At 37.6% G+C, this 15,792-nt stretch overlaps 1 protein-coding gene across 8 annotated transcripts in view; it reads left to right on the top strand.

Annotated features, from left to right (window-relative positions):
* The window catches only part of APC (APC regulator of WNT signaling pathway), a 136,629-nt gene that overhangs the window by 31,666 nt on the left and 89,171 nt on the right, over nucleotides 1-15,792 (top strand). For 4 of the 8 annotated variants that reach the window (XM_068535730.1, XM_068535729.1, XM_068535728.1 and 1 more), the window contains exon 2: nucleotides 15,621-15,773. The exons of 3 other annotated variants lie outside the window; for them this stretch is intronic. In XM_068535730.1, the coding sequence (XP_068391831.1) occupies nucleotides 15,639-15,773 (135 nt within the window). In that variant the 5' untranslated portion in view covers nucleotides 15,621-15,638. Of the gene's footprint in view, nucleotides 1-1,485; nucleotides 1,536-15,620; nucleotides 15,774-15,792 lie in introns of those variants that run through there. One more of the 8 variants, XM_068535727.1, reaches the window with a different exon arrangement.

The following is a 15,792-nucleotide window of genomic DNA, read 5'->3' as shown; positions in this document are numbered from 1 at the left end:
AGCATTTTGCTATTTGTCTATTACTTTCCTAATTTATACCATTTTTAATAAAATGAAATTGCTCCAAGTGTGCTGTTTAATAGCTTGCTTGCTGCTTTTCATGCTATTAATTTGAAAAATTAAAAGATTAGAGTAAATACATTTCATTAAAAAACCTAAAGTTAAGTATCCTTTTAAATTTGAAATAGATCATGAAAACTGATTCCACCCCCATCCCCATTTAAACAGAATTTAAATCCACTTTAAATTCTTGGCAATTTGGATTTTGTCCTTCTAACTCATAAAAATTAGTAATTCAAGGACTTCCCTGGTGGCACAGTGGTTAAGAATCCGCCTGCCAGTGCAAGGGACAAGGGTTCGAGCCCTGGTCTGTGAAGATTCCCATGTGCCGCGGAGCAACTAAGCCCGTGCGCCACAACTACTGAGCCTGCACTCTAGAGCCCGCGAGCCACAGCTACTGAGCCCACATTGCCACAACTACTGAAGCCCGCGTGCCTCGAGCCCGTGCTCCGCAACAAGGGAGGCCGCTGCAACGAGAAGCCCACGCACCGCAACGAAGAGTAGGCCCCGCTCACCACAACTAGAGAAAGCCCGCGCGCAGCAACGAAGACCCAGTGCAGCCAACAATAAAATAAATTTATTTTAAAAAATTAGTAATTCAAACTTCACTTGGTTAAATTTAAGTGAAATGCAGAATTTGCATTAAAATATTTAAGTCTCAGATTAGTAGTGACTAACAGCATTTACTGTGTCAGGGTCTGCTCTAAATACTGCTTCCTATATATTAACTTCTCTATTCAACATTTCTACTCCCGTTTTGCTGGGGAAATGAAAGTGACTAAAGTCACACAGCTAGTAAGTGACGGGAGCAAAGATTCAGTCCAGAGTGTGTGGCTCCATGATTCTGATCTCAACTACTCTGCTGTACTGCCACCATAGCTTTTCTGGAGACTGTATTTTTAATTCAAACACAGTTCCAGTGATTTACCTAACAAATCGGTGATACGTAATGTAAAATTATTCGTTTTAATACATTTAGTAAAATTCTGTTTCTCTGTGTTGCAAGCATGTAAATCTTAGAAAATAGCGAATGAGATGTAATTTATTACCCACCCACCGCCTGTATCTTGTGCTAATCTTCCTGCGCCGTGGGCCTCCCCCACCCCCACCCGCATTATGCTTGTCCGCTTCCATCAGCTCCAGTGGGTTGCCCGGAGGTGGAGTCGGTGAGCACTAAGTGCGGGCTAGGGCTCGGAGCCGTGAGGTGGGGCGGGGCGGGGCCCTGTGTCCTGCTGCGGAGTGCGGAGTGCGGAGTGCTGCGGAGTGCGGCTCGGGAAGCGGAGCGTGGCTCGGGAAGCGGAGCGTGAAGCAGCTGTGTAATCCGCTGGATGCGGACCAGGGCGCTCCCCTTTCCCGTCGGGGACCCTCCGATTGGCTGGGCGTGGGCACACGTGACCGACATGTGGCTGTATTGGCGCAGCCCGCCTGGGTGTCACTGGAGACGGAATGGAGGTGCTGCTGAGCTCGGAAATGGGGTAGGTGCTGGAGCTACGATGGCCCGGCTAGCTGCCGGGGGAGAAGGAGGCGATTTTCCCTTGCACTGCCTAAAGCCGATGGTCTTTCCTTGGCACAGGGTCTGATGCCACATGCCAAGCGAGGAGGCAGGGGCGTCTCCCCCCCACCCCCCCACCCCCCATTGCAGCACAGGAGATGGATTTCCTGTGCTTCTGATCCAGGGTTTTTGACAGAAGAGGAAGAAGGGGGGGAGGGGTGGGAGTGTTAAGGGGAGTCTGGTGAGAAAGAGCTGTTTTTGAAGCTAGAAGGAGGTTTTGTTTTTATAATGCATGTTGACAGAGTCGAGTGGAATAACAGTATCTAAGGAAACGGGTAGAGGACAACAAAGAATGGAGCATATTCATGGCGAGGAGCAAAAGCTTTAGCCCACTGAAAGGCTGCTTTTCCTCCCTGGCCACAAGGACACATGCAGTGGTAGCCAGGAGAGGGGTTACGAAGCTGCTGCTGATGGCTGTTACGAACCTAGTGGAAAGGGCTCCTTGGGAGAGGAGGAAGAGGTGGAGGCAGGAACTGCAGAGCTTCAGTGGTGGTTTTGGTTGATCGGTGAAATTTGGGTTACCAAAAGTGCCTGCTTTTGCAGTTCTAAGTGAACTGCCAGTGTATAGGGTGGCAAAAAGATACCAGTGTCTTTGTTAGTTTTAAGATGCAATGGTAGTGCCTTTTTGCAGATGACTGCAGCAGTGCTTTTCTCCTTCCCAGGCTGGAAAGATAACTGCAGAGGAATAAGAACCCTTGCAGCAATGCTGGCGGTAGAAGTCTATTTACAAAAAGCCATAGTTTATAATTACAACCTGGATAGAAAGAATAACTTAGTTTTTTAAAGTAGGAAGAATATCAGGCTATGAATGTTTTGACAGTGGAATTTATCAGACACTTTGATTCTATATCACAAAAGAGATGCTCAAATTCTTTGCTTTAAATAAATCCTATAGGAAATCTTAATAAATTATGTATGAAGCAGTGGATCTTTTCCTTTGTTAGTATAGCTTTATGCTATGAATTAGGTTACTCAAGAGTAAATCACTTTATAATGTAAATCACTTTGTGAAAAGTTACAGTGATAAATTTTTCATAGGCTTAATATTTAAGGTCTGTGTTTATTAAGTAATTTTTTATTACTCTGGTCAGTTTTAGATATCATTGAATAAAGTCTATAGGCAAATATTTCAAATTAAAGCAGTATGATTTTTCTTTTAGGTATATTTCTGTTTAGTGAATATTCATAAGATATACTCTTGATATAGAGTGTTTCCGTTGCACTGTATTTTTGTTTCATTAAATGTCTAAAAACAAGTTTTCAGATTGAGTACAGTTTTAAATGCCTTATCTTTATGCCTATTTATGGTAGCCAGCTTGTCACATCTCCCTACTCTCTGAACAGGATGGCAGTGGCTTTATAAAGCCCTCCAGGATCAATGTCTGTTAAGTAGTGTTTATGTAATAGAAAGTCTTGAAAGAACCTATAATTTTTGTTTCAGTAATTTTTTTCAAGATAATAAGGAATTGGACTTGAATAAAATTAGACTATGTAAAGTTTTCACTGATAAATAAGCGATTTTATTCTTTATTTTTAAAACTATTTTTGCTTTAAGAATTATTTAGTCATGGGTATCAGGGTTAATAGTTCTTAGGATCTCTTTTTAAAATCTTATGGAAACTGTACCTAGAATTAAAGGTGTTGCATTAAATTTTCAAGTGAAATTTATTTATTTTTTGTTTTTTGCAGTTTATCCAAATTTTCCAGAAGATCCTTCAAGATACTTTTTTCAATAATTTAAAAAAATTTTTTCAAGTGAAATTTAACAGCTAATACCATTCATTTCTTTGAACTCCAATTGGTATAGTTTTTGAGAGTTTATGATTCTTATTTTTACATAAATTATCTTATTTTATGATTTAAACAGCTCAATGTAGCATTATTTTCATTTTAATGTTAGATTATTCCTAATTGCATATGTTGTGACTTTATCCAAGGTCATGTATTATATAGGGATGTAAAGAACATAAGTCTTCTATTTTGTTCTAACTCTATGAAACTATCATCTTATTAATCAACTTAAACTCAACTAAACAGAACAGTATTAGATTGAGATATTTTTTGGAATTAAATAAGAAATAAAGAACTAAAGTAAGAAAAGTTGATTTCTTTCCCCTTATATTATGAAATACCTAATATAAGACTGTACTGTTGGCTTTAGTGGTCTTTGAAATTATTCATTGTTAGTTGATATTGCCAGAATTGAGCTATTAAGGAGTTCAAAGGTTAAATATTCATAAGTAGGTCTATGAACTGAATCAAAGCTATTAATTGCAGTCTTTTCATGCATTGCTCTTTGGATTTTTATTTTACCATTTTTCTCTCTTTTTTTTTTTTTTTTTTTTTTTACTAATTTTACATAATTTAACAGTCCTTTTATATTAAATGTTCTCTTTAATTTTGACCTCCCTCTGTTTTTTTTTTTTTTTTTTTTTTGGTACTACACTCTGGAATTTTACATAGCACATAATATAGGATAGGGCAATATAATATAGAAAAGATGACTTGAGGAAATACATTCACTACACATTTGAGTACCTACTAAATGCCAGACCTATAAAGGTTCAGAAGAATCAAATAAGACATGGAAGCTAACCTCTAAGAAACTTACAATAGAACTATGTGAAATATTATTGCTATTGCATTGAAAACACTGATTGCTTTGGCTACTCCTAGGATCTTTAAAGATTTATATCATCTAAAATGTCTTCTAACTGAAAGAATGTGGTGGTTTGCTCTTTGAAACACCATGCCTTGTAAAATCTGCTTGGAATAGCAGATAATTCTGAAAAGCAAATTACTTTTGAAGTATTAAGTGCCTTGAATGTAAAATGAGGTTAGATGAAGTGATTTCTAGATGTTCTAGTTCTAATAGTCAATAATCTGTGGTTCTTGATTTCTGTAAGTTCACCTCTTAGAAGGAAAGCTACCTAGACGGTTTCTTGTTTTGGTATAGGTGACATCTCACATGTTATGTAATAGATATGTTCTTGAACATTGTTTTTGTAAATCAAATCATGACATCATCAGTCCATAAAAGGCAAGCCTTCTCCCCTTTATTCCCAGGCCCTATTCCCACTCCCCTTATAGGCATTCATTCACATATGTTCTTAAATATGCGTTAATTCTTGTGAAATATTTAGCATTTTGTCTTTTTTATAATTAATGAGGGTTTTTTTAATTGTGGTAAAATATACCTACATAAAATTTACCAGCTTAACCATTTTTAAGTGTATATATAGTTCTGTGGCATTAAGTACATTCATATTGCTGTGAATGTATCACAGTCCATCTCCAGATCTTTTTCACATTCCCCAACTGAAACTCTACCTAGTAAACACTAACTCTCCGTTTTCTCCTTCCCCCCAATTCCTGGCAACCACCATTCTGTTTTCTTTCTCTATGAATTTGACTTCCCTAAGAACCTCATATAAGATATGTCTTCAAGTTTCATCCATGTTGTTGCATGTGTCAGAATTTCCATCTTTTTTGAGGCGGAATAGTATTCCAGTGTATGTATACCACATTTTGTTTATCCATTCATTTTTCAATGGACACTTGGGTTGCTTCCACCTTTTGGCTTTTGTGAATAATGCTACTCTGAACATGGATGCACAAATATCTGTTTGAGTTCCTACTTTCACTTCTTTGGGGGTATGTACCCAAATTTATGTTTTTAATTTACATAACTTTTGAACATTTTTAACTCGATACTGTTTTTAAGACCTATTTTACTTTATGTCCATGTAGTTTGTGGTTCTAACGCTGCTATCTAATGTTCTGTAGTGTCTTATCAGATGTGAAGGTCCTAGGTTTTTTCCAAATCTCTTTACCACAAACTTTGCTATGGTGTACATTCTTGTATATGACTTCTTATGGACTATTTTAGTTACATATCGGTGTACAACAAATTACCCCAAATCTTAGTGGCTTAAACAACAAATATTTATTACTTTAGAGTTTCTCTGGGGCAGAAATTCAAGAATATCTTAATTGGGTATATGGTTCAGAATCTCTCATGAAGTTACAGTTAAGATGTCAGCCAGGGCTACAGTCATCTGAAGGCTTGACTGGACTGGAGGATTCACTTCCTAGATGGCTCACTCACAGTCTGTTTCTCGTGGCCTCGCTTCTTTTCCATGGGTCTCTACAAGGGGCTGCCTGAGAGTCTTCATGACATTGCAGCTGGCTTCCCCAGTGATCCCAGAGAGAAAGAGCAAGAAGGAAGCCATTTATGACATAGCCCATCACTTCTACCATATTCTTTGTATTAGAAGTGAGTCACTAAGTCCAGCCCACACAAGAGGAGATGAATTAAGCTCCACTGTTGAAGGTATAAGGTCAAAGAAATTGTGGATCTATTTTAAGATCACTACACAGTCAGTGAGATTTCACTGAAATTTATTCTTTGGAGAGGGATCACTGGATCATAGGAAATTTTTGGTATTGCTATTGTAACAAATTATCACAAACTTAGTGTTTAAAACAACCCAAATTTATTATCTTGCAACCCTGGAGATCAGAATTCTGAAATGGTTTCCATTGGACCAAAATCATAATAGCAGCAGTGCTGTACTTCCTTCAGAGGCTATCTGGAGAATCCATTTCCTTGCTTTTTTCCAGCTTCTAGAGTCCAACTGCATTCCTTGGCTCATGGCCTCTTCCTCCATCTTTGTGCGAGCAGCACAATAAATCTCACTCTGACTCCGACCCCCTTTCTGTCTTCACATATCCTTCTCTGACTCTGAGTTTTCTCTCCTTCTTATAAAACCCTGTGATTACAGTAAGTCCACCCGTATAATCCAGGAAAATTTGCCCATATTAAGAGCCTTTACTTGTTCACATCTGCAAAGTCCCTTTAGCCTTGTAAGGTTAACATATTCACTGGTCTCCAGGACTAGGACATGGACATCTTTGTGGGGCCACTGTTCTGTCTACTCCAGGCATACACATACAGGTCTTCATCTGTTTTCAGACATACACATACAGTTCCTTGTATTAAGCTGAAGTGGTTTTTTTTAAGTTGTATTTTTGTGGATGAACATTACTTTTTTGGGTAAATTCAGATTTTCATTTACCAGATTTGTTTATAGTATGGTATACAATGGTGACTAAGATAGTAAGCAGATATCCAATGAAGAATATTGAAATATATATTCCACTAGCTATTTTTAGATTCTTGGTTTTATTATCATTAATTAAATGATAAATTATCTGTCAGTATATTAGCTACTAATGACATTGTTTATAATAGAAACTGAGAAACGTTAAAGCAACGTGACTTTGTACCTTTTAGCCTTGTTATCGTACCATTTCTGTGGGTTCTCTATCCAAATCTCATCTTCTTCACACTGTGAAGATAGCTAGCCACAATGAAGCTCCAGTCCATATTTGTGCCCTTACCTCCAATTTTCTCAGCAAGGTGTGACTCCCATAGACTCTATATCAATCTTTTGGACCCAAACTTGCCTCTGAATTGTAGGTAATTTGTATCTTAGCATGGGTCCCCTGTAAGTCAGAATCTTGAGACAAGGCCTTGTGCGAAATACTTGCTTTGGGAAGTGATCCAGGAACAGGAGTAGTGGCTTAGAAAGTGTTAAATAGCGAAGAGGGACAGCCAGTATAAGTATATGTTCTCAAGTTGGTCACCACTTTGGATAATTTGGAAAGTCCGGAAAGCTGGGGCTTTTAGAGAAGCCATATAAAATTGTCCATCTAAGGAAAAGAATTATATTTACTAGCTCCCATTCCCCTTTAGTCAAGGATTGTCCCATCAAGTGTTCACTCTTTTATAGGCTGTATATGCATGAATGGTGGGGACCCACACTGGGGTGTCACTGAGACTAGAACAGAAAGCAAAAGGATACCTGACAGCCGTTGTGCTGTCAGTTTATATCTTGCAGTGAGCTGATTGATGCGGCAATGACTAGAGTTAAAGTGAGCCAAGAGAATGTAAGATGAGACACAAACGTCTGATTTATTTGTATATGGATCCTATTTCCCCTTCCTACTGGAATACTACCCATTTGCTAGTTAATAAGATACTTGAGAATAAGGAACATGTCAATTTATCTTTTCCCCTGTGTTGTAGAGCTGCTGTGACAGAGTACCACACACTCGTGGCTTAAAATCATAGAAATGTATTCTGTCACACTTCTGGAGGCTGGAAGTATAAAATCAGAGCGTCAGCAAAGTTGTTTCCTTTTGGAGACTCCGAGAGAGCATCTGTTCCATGCCTTTCTCCCTAGCTTGTGGTGGTTGCTGGCAGTCTTCGGCATTCCTTGGTTTGCAGCTGCCTCACTCCAGTCTCTGCCTCCATTGTCACTTGGCGTTTTTCCTGTGTCTCTGTGTTCATTTCCTCACGTGGCCTTGTTTTAAGCGTACCAGTCATTGGATTTAGGGCCCACCCTAATCCAGTAAGACTTTATCTTAACTTGATTACAGCTGCAAAGACCCTGTTTCCAAATGAGGTCACTTTTCACAGGTACCAGGGATTAGCTACCTGTGACTCAATGTATCATTTTGGGAAACACAATTCAACCCACAAAAATCTCCTTATAATACTTGCACGGTGTCTTGTGAATAATAAGTTCTCAAATGTTTGTCGATTTGAATCGCATAGAGAGAAATCCATCATCTTACTCTTTTAATGGGGAAGTCATCCTGGACATTCTCTGAATTTGTGCCCTCTTTTTTCTCTTCTTTGCTCTCCATGGCTGTTTATTCTTGCATGTATTTATCTTTTTGTGGCTGTCACTGAGTAAAGCATTTTGGGAATTACAAAAGCTAAGTACTAGATACAAACCTTGTCTTAAAGGTAGAAAACAAAACTTGCCAAAGTAAAGTGGAATAATTAGAGAACAGTTAAGCCAAGTTGTATAGTATTTACTGTACAATCAGCAGGAAGACTCATTACTGGCTGGCTGTAGGAGACAGGAAGGTTTTACGTAAGGCAACAGAATTGGGCCTTAAAGGATAGCAAAGCAGAGGGGAAAAGGATGGGGCATTCAAAAAAGGAGATGAATTATGAGCAGAAGTACAAAATAGTTTGTATGGAGTGGTGAAGAGGGAATTACTTAAGGAGAAGGGTTATACTGGAACTTAATAGAAAATAAGTTTGGAACATAGACTGGTATCGGGTACACCAGGTCATGAAAGCCCTGTAGAGGTCTTACATGGTCTTAGGAGCATGAGCATTGGGAACAAATATGAGTTTGAATCCTGGTTTAGCCACATGATCTGTGTTTTTACGAAAATTATTTGCCATTTTGAAGTCCCAGCTTCCTTAACTCTAAAATGGGAAGTGATACCTACTTCACAGTTGGGAAGATTAAATTACATATATATTAATATATGGTACTTATTGTATTACATGACATATTGTAAATATGCAATAAATGGTAGGGTTTCTAAATTTCACCTATCAAGTACAAAAATTAACAGATATGCAGAGGATTTAAATAATATGCTACAGTCAATAAATAGGTATATAAGTTTGAGGACTTTGTACACTTTTTCCTTTTTTTAAATTTCAGTGAGCTATTTATGAAAATTAGTCATGTTCTTGACTACAAGGCAAACCTTAAAAAATTCAGAATGGTAACATTTGTAGGCAACAATCTCCAATCAATCTAATAAACAATAAATCAGTGGCAATAAAAAGATGACTCACAAGTCATCTTATACACCTAATAATTGAGAAGAATCTTTGAAGTATCCCTGAGTCAAAGAGGAAATCAGTATTAAAATTATGAATTATCAAGAAATAGAGGCGGAAACATTTTATACTAAAACCTATGAAACATGGCTAAAGCTGTATCAAGAAGAAAATTAGTACCTTAGGGACTTCCCTGGTGGTGCAGTGGTTAAGAATCCGCCTGCCAGTGCACAGCACACGGGTTCAAGCCCTGGTCCAGGAAGATCCCACAGGCCGCAGAGCAACTAAGCCCGTGTGCCACAACTACTGAGCCTGCGCTCTAGAGCCCGCGAGCCACAACTACTGAGCCCATGTGCCACAACTACTGAAGCCCACGCACCTAGAGCCCGTGCCCTGCAACAAGAGAAGCTACAGCAATGAGAAGCCCGTGCACTGCAACCAAGAGTAACCCCCACTGGCCGCAACTAGAGAAAGCCCGCGTGCAGCAACAAAGACCCAGTGCAGCCAAAAATAAATAAATTAAATAAATAAATTTATAAAAAACAAAGAAAAGGTTGGAATACTTTGTTCCTCAAATGTTTGGTAGAACGTGTCTGTAAAACCATTTGAATCTGGAATTTTTTGTGTTAGGAGAAGGAAAGGGGAAATATTTAACTGCTGCTCCAGTTTTTCAATTGTTGCAGAACTTTTAAGATTTTCTTTATCTTCTTGAGTCAGTTCCCCCCCCACCTTTGAATTTTGTTCATTTTAAATGTTTGGGCTCTTCTCTCTCTCTGATCATAATCAGTCTCTTCAAAAAACCAACTTTTTGCTCTGATCTTCAAACTTTACACAAAGATGTACAATGAAAAGGAAAGCTTCTTCTCAGCAGACCTGAGACCGTTTTTTCCAGAGGCAGTGACTGTACTTTTGTATATCCTTTCAATGACAATTTTATCTTTATACAATCCTTTTATTTTTTACTAGAACAAGATGGACAGTATGAGACATAGTGATCTGTACTCTTTTTTTTATTTCTCCCCCTTTTTTTTGTTTGTTTTTACATCAACCTCATTCTTTTTAATGCCAATGTAATATTCCACTGCATGGATGTATCCTATTTATTTGAAAGTAGTTAAGCTTTTATACCAAGTAAAAACTTTCGCATTTGTTTAAAGGAACCTAAGAACCCGATCTGTCACTCCTAGTCTAGTAATAGACATCATCACTTCAGAGCTCAGACAGGCCCTCCATGTGCCTTACCCATTAACTAATCAGTTAAAATTAAAATGTTCATTTGCTCCATAATAGCCTCCTTGGAAGCAGGTATATTCCATTTAAGTATCTTTAGTTAAAAACAGAACTGTTTCTATGATTTAAATGCCACGTAATGTTCTTAAACATTTAAATCCCTGTTTCTTTTGTAATTTACGCTGGTGTGTAGTACAAGGAAGGGTGCAGTTTTGTCTGTTTCCTCACGGCTGTCCTGTTTCCATTGTCGTTTATTTAAAGTTAATCTTTTCACATGTGTTTGAGATGCTACCTTTATTATGACTAAATTTACATATATTTACTTCCGGAATTTAAAAAAATGTGTTCCCTTGGTTGATCTATTCATCTGCCAATATCATAGCTTTTTTTTTTTTCTTTTAAATTTTATTTATTTTTTGGCTGCATTGGGTCTTCGTTGCTGTGCACAGGCTTTCTCTAGTTGTGGTGAGTGAGGGCTACTCTTCATTGCGGTGTACGGGTTTCTCATTGTGGTGGCTTCTCTTGCTGTGGAGCACGGGCTCTAGGCGTGCAGGCTTCAGTAGCTGCAGCACGTGGACTCAGTAGTTGTGGCACACGGGCTTCAGTAGTTGTGGCGTGTGAGCTCAGTAGTTGTGGCTCTCGGGCTCTAGAGTGCTTAGTAGTTGTGGCGCACGGGCTTAGTTGCTCCGCAGCATGTGGGATCTTCCCAGACCAGGGCTCGGACCCATGTCCCCTGCATTGGCAGGCGGATTCTTAACCACTGAGCCACCAGGGAAGTCCTATTATGGCTTTTTAAAGCCTTTTTATTTTTAAATAACTTTGGACTTACAAAAGAGTTGGAAAAATAATAGAGAGTTCCCATGTACCCTTCACTTAGCTTCTCCTAATGTTAACATCTTACATATCCATAGTGTAATGATCAGAACTAAGAAATTAACTTACTGGTACAGTACGGTTAACTTCATACTATTTTACTTATAATGGCTTTGTATAGTAATTTAATATGTGGTAGGTGTACTCCTATTCTTCTCTTTTCATGTTTTCCCTTTTTTGCTTGTTTGTTTTTTTCAGTTTTCTAGCTGCAGAAAACAAAATAAAAACCAGTCTTATATAATATTTATATTGGGACCATATAAAATTTATATATTAACTTAGGGAGAAATGACATCTTTATGATACTGAATCTTTACGTACACAAACAAGGTATGTCTTTCCATTTGTTGAAATGTACCTTTGTGTCTTTCAGAAGCGTTTTATAGTTTTCCTCATAATATGTTTTGAACTCTTTGTTCAGTTTATGCCTGTGTTTTTTGTGTGTGTTTTTTTAATTATAAATAAGATCTTTTCTTCCATTTCATCTTCTCTCTGGTTTCTCTTTGCACATATGAAGGAAAGATTTCTGTATATTTTGTACTACACTAAATTACTAGACTATCTTGTTGTGGTAATATTTAGTTGATTCTTTTGGATATTCTAGGTATATAATTATATCATCTGCCAATAGTATTCCTTTCTAATTTCATTCTTTAATTGTGTTGACTGGTATAATGAGTAAGAGTGGTAAAAATGGGCTTTACCTTAGTTTAGCAATATAGTATATCCAGTGTTTCCATATTCTGTGGTACTGGCTTTGGGCTGCTATATATTGTGTTAAAAAAAAAAGTGTCCTATTATATTCAGTATTTTCAACAAAACTGGACATTGAATTTGTAAAGCATCTTTTCATCACCTTTGGCATGATAATATTTTTCTTCTGTGTAGACCTATTAATATGTTGAATAATGTCAATTTTATAATAGTGATTTTTGTTGTAAATTTTAGGTTTTCCATCTCTTTTTGTTTTTGTTTTTTTTTAATTTATTTATGGCTGTGTTGGGTCTTCATTTCTGTGTGAGGGCTTTCTCTAGTTGTGGCAAGCGGGGGCCACTCTTCATTGCGGTGCTCGGGCCTCTCACTATTGCGGCCTCTCTTGTTGCAGAGCACAGGCTCCAGATGTGCAGGCTCAGTAGTTGTGGCTCACGGGCCCAGTTGCTCCACGGCATGTGGGATCCTCCCAGACCAGGGCTCGAACCCGTGTCCCCTGCATTGGCAGGCAGATTCTCAACCACTGCGCCACCAGGGAAGCCCTGTTGTTAGTTTTGATAAATTACATTTTCTAGTAAATTATCTGTTTCATTTAGTTTTCAAATTTATTTACATAGAATTGAGCAAAGTAGTCTTTTATGACTCTTGGTTTCTTCTCTTTCTATTGGTGTTTTCCTCTTTTTTCATTACCATCTAACAGTACTGGCAAATACATCTTTTTTTAATTCATTAAAACAAAACAATAAAAGCAGTTTAACTAATTTTTTAAAAAGTGATCCCAAACTTCTTAAATTATAATAAAGAATCCTTCAGATTTAATTCTGATTGAATCCTTCAGATTTAATTCTAATTGCCTGCCTAAGCTTTTCTGCCTCCCTGCATTAATTTCTTAGGATGCTTGTAAATTTGTTTTCCAGTCAACATTTGGATAAAAATCTAAATAACAGTCCTTTTGCTTTCTTCTCCCCTACCTTACTCTTAAGGGGTGAGGATCTCTTTACTGGGTATCCTTACTGAAAAACAAATTTAGATCTTTGTATATTCTCAGTAGCGTGAAAGATTCAGAGTTTTTCCCCATTTCATGTGATAAATTTTGATATTTTTAATGATGCTGAGTGACTTTCATTTAAGATATATTTGGTATGAAATTCATGTGATTGTATAAAAGGCATTCTAAAGTAAGTTTATGATTTTTTAAATTTTTCAGTAAGCAGTTTTGACTTAGGGATGGCTGCAACATCCTGCAAGGATATAAGGCAAAGTATTACTCCATGAAATGTCTTATTTTTCCTGTAAAATTGTATGAAAGCACCCTGCTTTCTAAAGCAGAAATGACTTAAATGATTTGATTCTGGAGGGGGGAAAAAAAGGTGATCGAATTTTTTTTTTTTTTTAATATTTATTTATTTATTTGGCTGCGCCAGGCCTCAGTTGCAGCATGCGGGATCTATTTCCCTGACCAGGGATCAAACCCGGACCCCCTGCATTGGGAGCGTGGAGTCTTAACCACTGGACCACCAGGGAAGTCCCATGGTCAGATGTTTTAATTGTCCATCTGAAGGGCTGAATTCTTTTCCCTTCAGTAAAGAGCACTTTTAGTAGTCTCGTGTTCATTTTGCCCATCTGGTTCTTTTTGTGATTGTGTGAGGTTATAACCTCTGTGTCTTAGCATACTTCTGTGTACTTTGCTCTTTCTCCGTGTTATTACCTTTTCTCTTATTTTATTGTTTTAGTGGAAAATTACCTGTTAGGATTTTATTTGAAATGAAGAATTTTAGGGCTTACATTATTAAATACTGTCAGATCCCCACTTCTGTCACATGGTTTTTAATGTGCTCTTTCCAGACCTGCTTATTAGTGGTATGGTGTAAAACAGATAAGTGACCCCACCTATGAATTTCTCCCTTGTTTTTGAGACATCTCTGTCCTTTGCAAGAGGGTGAATTATTCTTCACCTCCTGTCCTTTGGTTGGGGGACTGGGGCTTACAACAATAGATCAACAGTAGGTCTTACTAAGGAAGTTATGTTTCAAGTGTATTTTCGTAATATAACTTACACAGCACTTTTATTTTTAGACCCTCCTTTTGTTTCTTAATTCTAACAATATCCCTGTAAATTATATTAGAACAGGTAGTAAATGTCCATTGTACAAGTGGTGAAATGAATTGCAATGAAGGGGCAAAGGTAAGAACAGGACCAAGACTGAAACTAAGACCCAGATCTCCAAATACAAGTCATTCTTTTCAGCAGTAAAGACTTTTGTGAGTGATCCCCACCTCCTCCCAGGATTCCGTTTCCTCCTCAGGAGACGGTGGGTCGCACCAGGTTTATCATTGACTCTAGCCATTCGAGAACAGACGAGACCTGAGTCCTTTGATTTCCCTTGTTAGGGACCTTCCAGTTGCTGAACCCCCAATATTGTAATGACTAGCCAGTGTTATAATTTGTCTGCCTTATTTTGTGTAGTGGATTTTTATTACAGAAATATTTTTCTTAATGTCCAGATCTTTAAGTATTCCTGGAGTACAAACTTTGTTGTACTTTTTAGCTTTTAAATATAGGTAGAATTTTATTTATTCCTAAGTGAGTTTGGGATTAAACTAAAAAGAGAATCTGGGTCTTTGAAACTTGGTTAGTCTGAACGTAACTCCTAGCATTCTCTAATTCTTCAGGCCAAGGACCTCTTATTACCTGGCTATCTTCTATGTCTTTCTTTTCTCCCCTCTTCTTTCGTAGTCACGTAATTAATAGCCAGGCTCTTCTTCACTTCTCTTTGACAGTCTCCACTCCTAAAATCATCAGTTTTCTTTAAGTGTCTTTCAGCCTCAGTCTGAACACAGTGGGTCCCAAGATGCATATGCCATAGCATGGCCTGTTATAGTCATCCTTTTGGATGAATGTATTAGAATTTATACTAGTAATTATTATCATCTTTCTATCCAAAAGATTTGAAGTCTCAATCTAAACTTCTCCCTTGTGTCCATTTTGTTAATGACTGCCTTTTTAATGAGGCCTTCTTGGAACTTCATACTTCCCTATGGATAATGTTTAAGACTAGCCTTTTATCAAATGAAAAGTGGTAGAATGCAATACCTAATCTCATTAATCCATTCTGGCTTTAAAATCGTGTGACTATTGGGCAAAATCCAGAAGTATATTCATATTACCAATATAAATAAATTTCTTATCAATGATTATATTTCCTAAGTCTTGCCATTTAAAATAGCTTTAAAACCTTTGGAAAAATTCTAACCTGATAGAAATCTCCTCCACCTGTGAAAAGACAAATGTTTTCAAACACTACTGAAGTTCTCGTCTGTTTTAGTCCTATCTGTCTTTAATTAAGACCCCAGTATTTCATCCTCTTAGAAAGATGCTGCTATTTGCACAGTGTTGTTTTGAGATGGAAACTACTACATAAACACAATTCTTCTTATTAAGTGTCTCCAGGGTTTTGTTTCTTTATCCCTTTCTTTGTAAACAGGCAGCCACTATATTTTTAGTAGTGAATTTCAAAATCCTTTTTAACCTTACAGGTCCAAGGGTAGCCAAGGATGGCTGCCGCTTCGTATGATCAGTTGTTAAAGCAAGTTGAGGCACTGAAGATGGAGAACTCAAATCTTCGACAAGAGCTAGAAGATAATTCCAATCATCTTACAAAACTGGAAACTGAGGCATCTAATATGAAGGTATCAAGACTGTGACTTT

The sequence above is a fragment of the Eschrichtius robustus genome, chromosome 2 (genome assembly GCF_028021215.1).
Source record: "Eschrichtius robustus isolate mEscRob2 chromosome 2, mEscRob2.pri, whole genome shotgun sequence".
In the NCBI taxonomy this organism is placed as follows: Eukaryota; Metazoa; Chordata; class Mammalia; order Artiodactyla; family Eschrichtiidae; genus Eschrichtius; species Eschrichtius robustus.
Note: the sequence above shows the minus strand (reverse complement) of the source record. Positions and strands in the feature narration are given on the sequence as shown.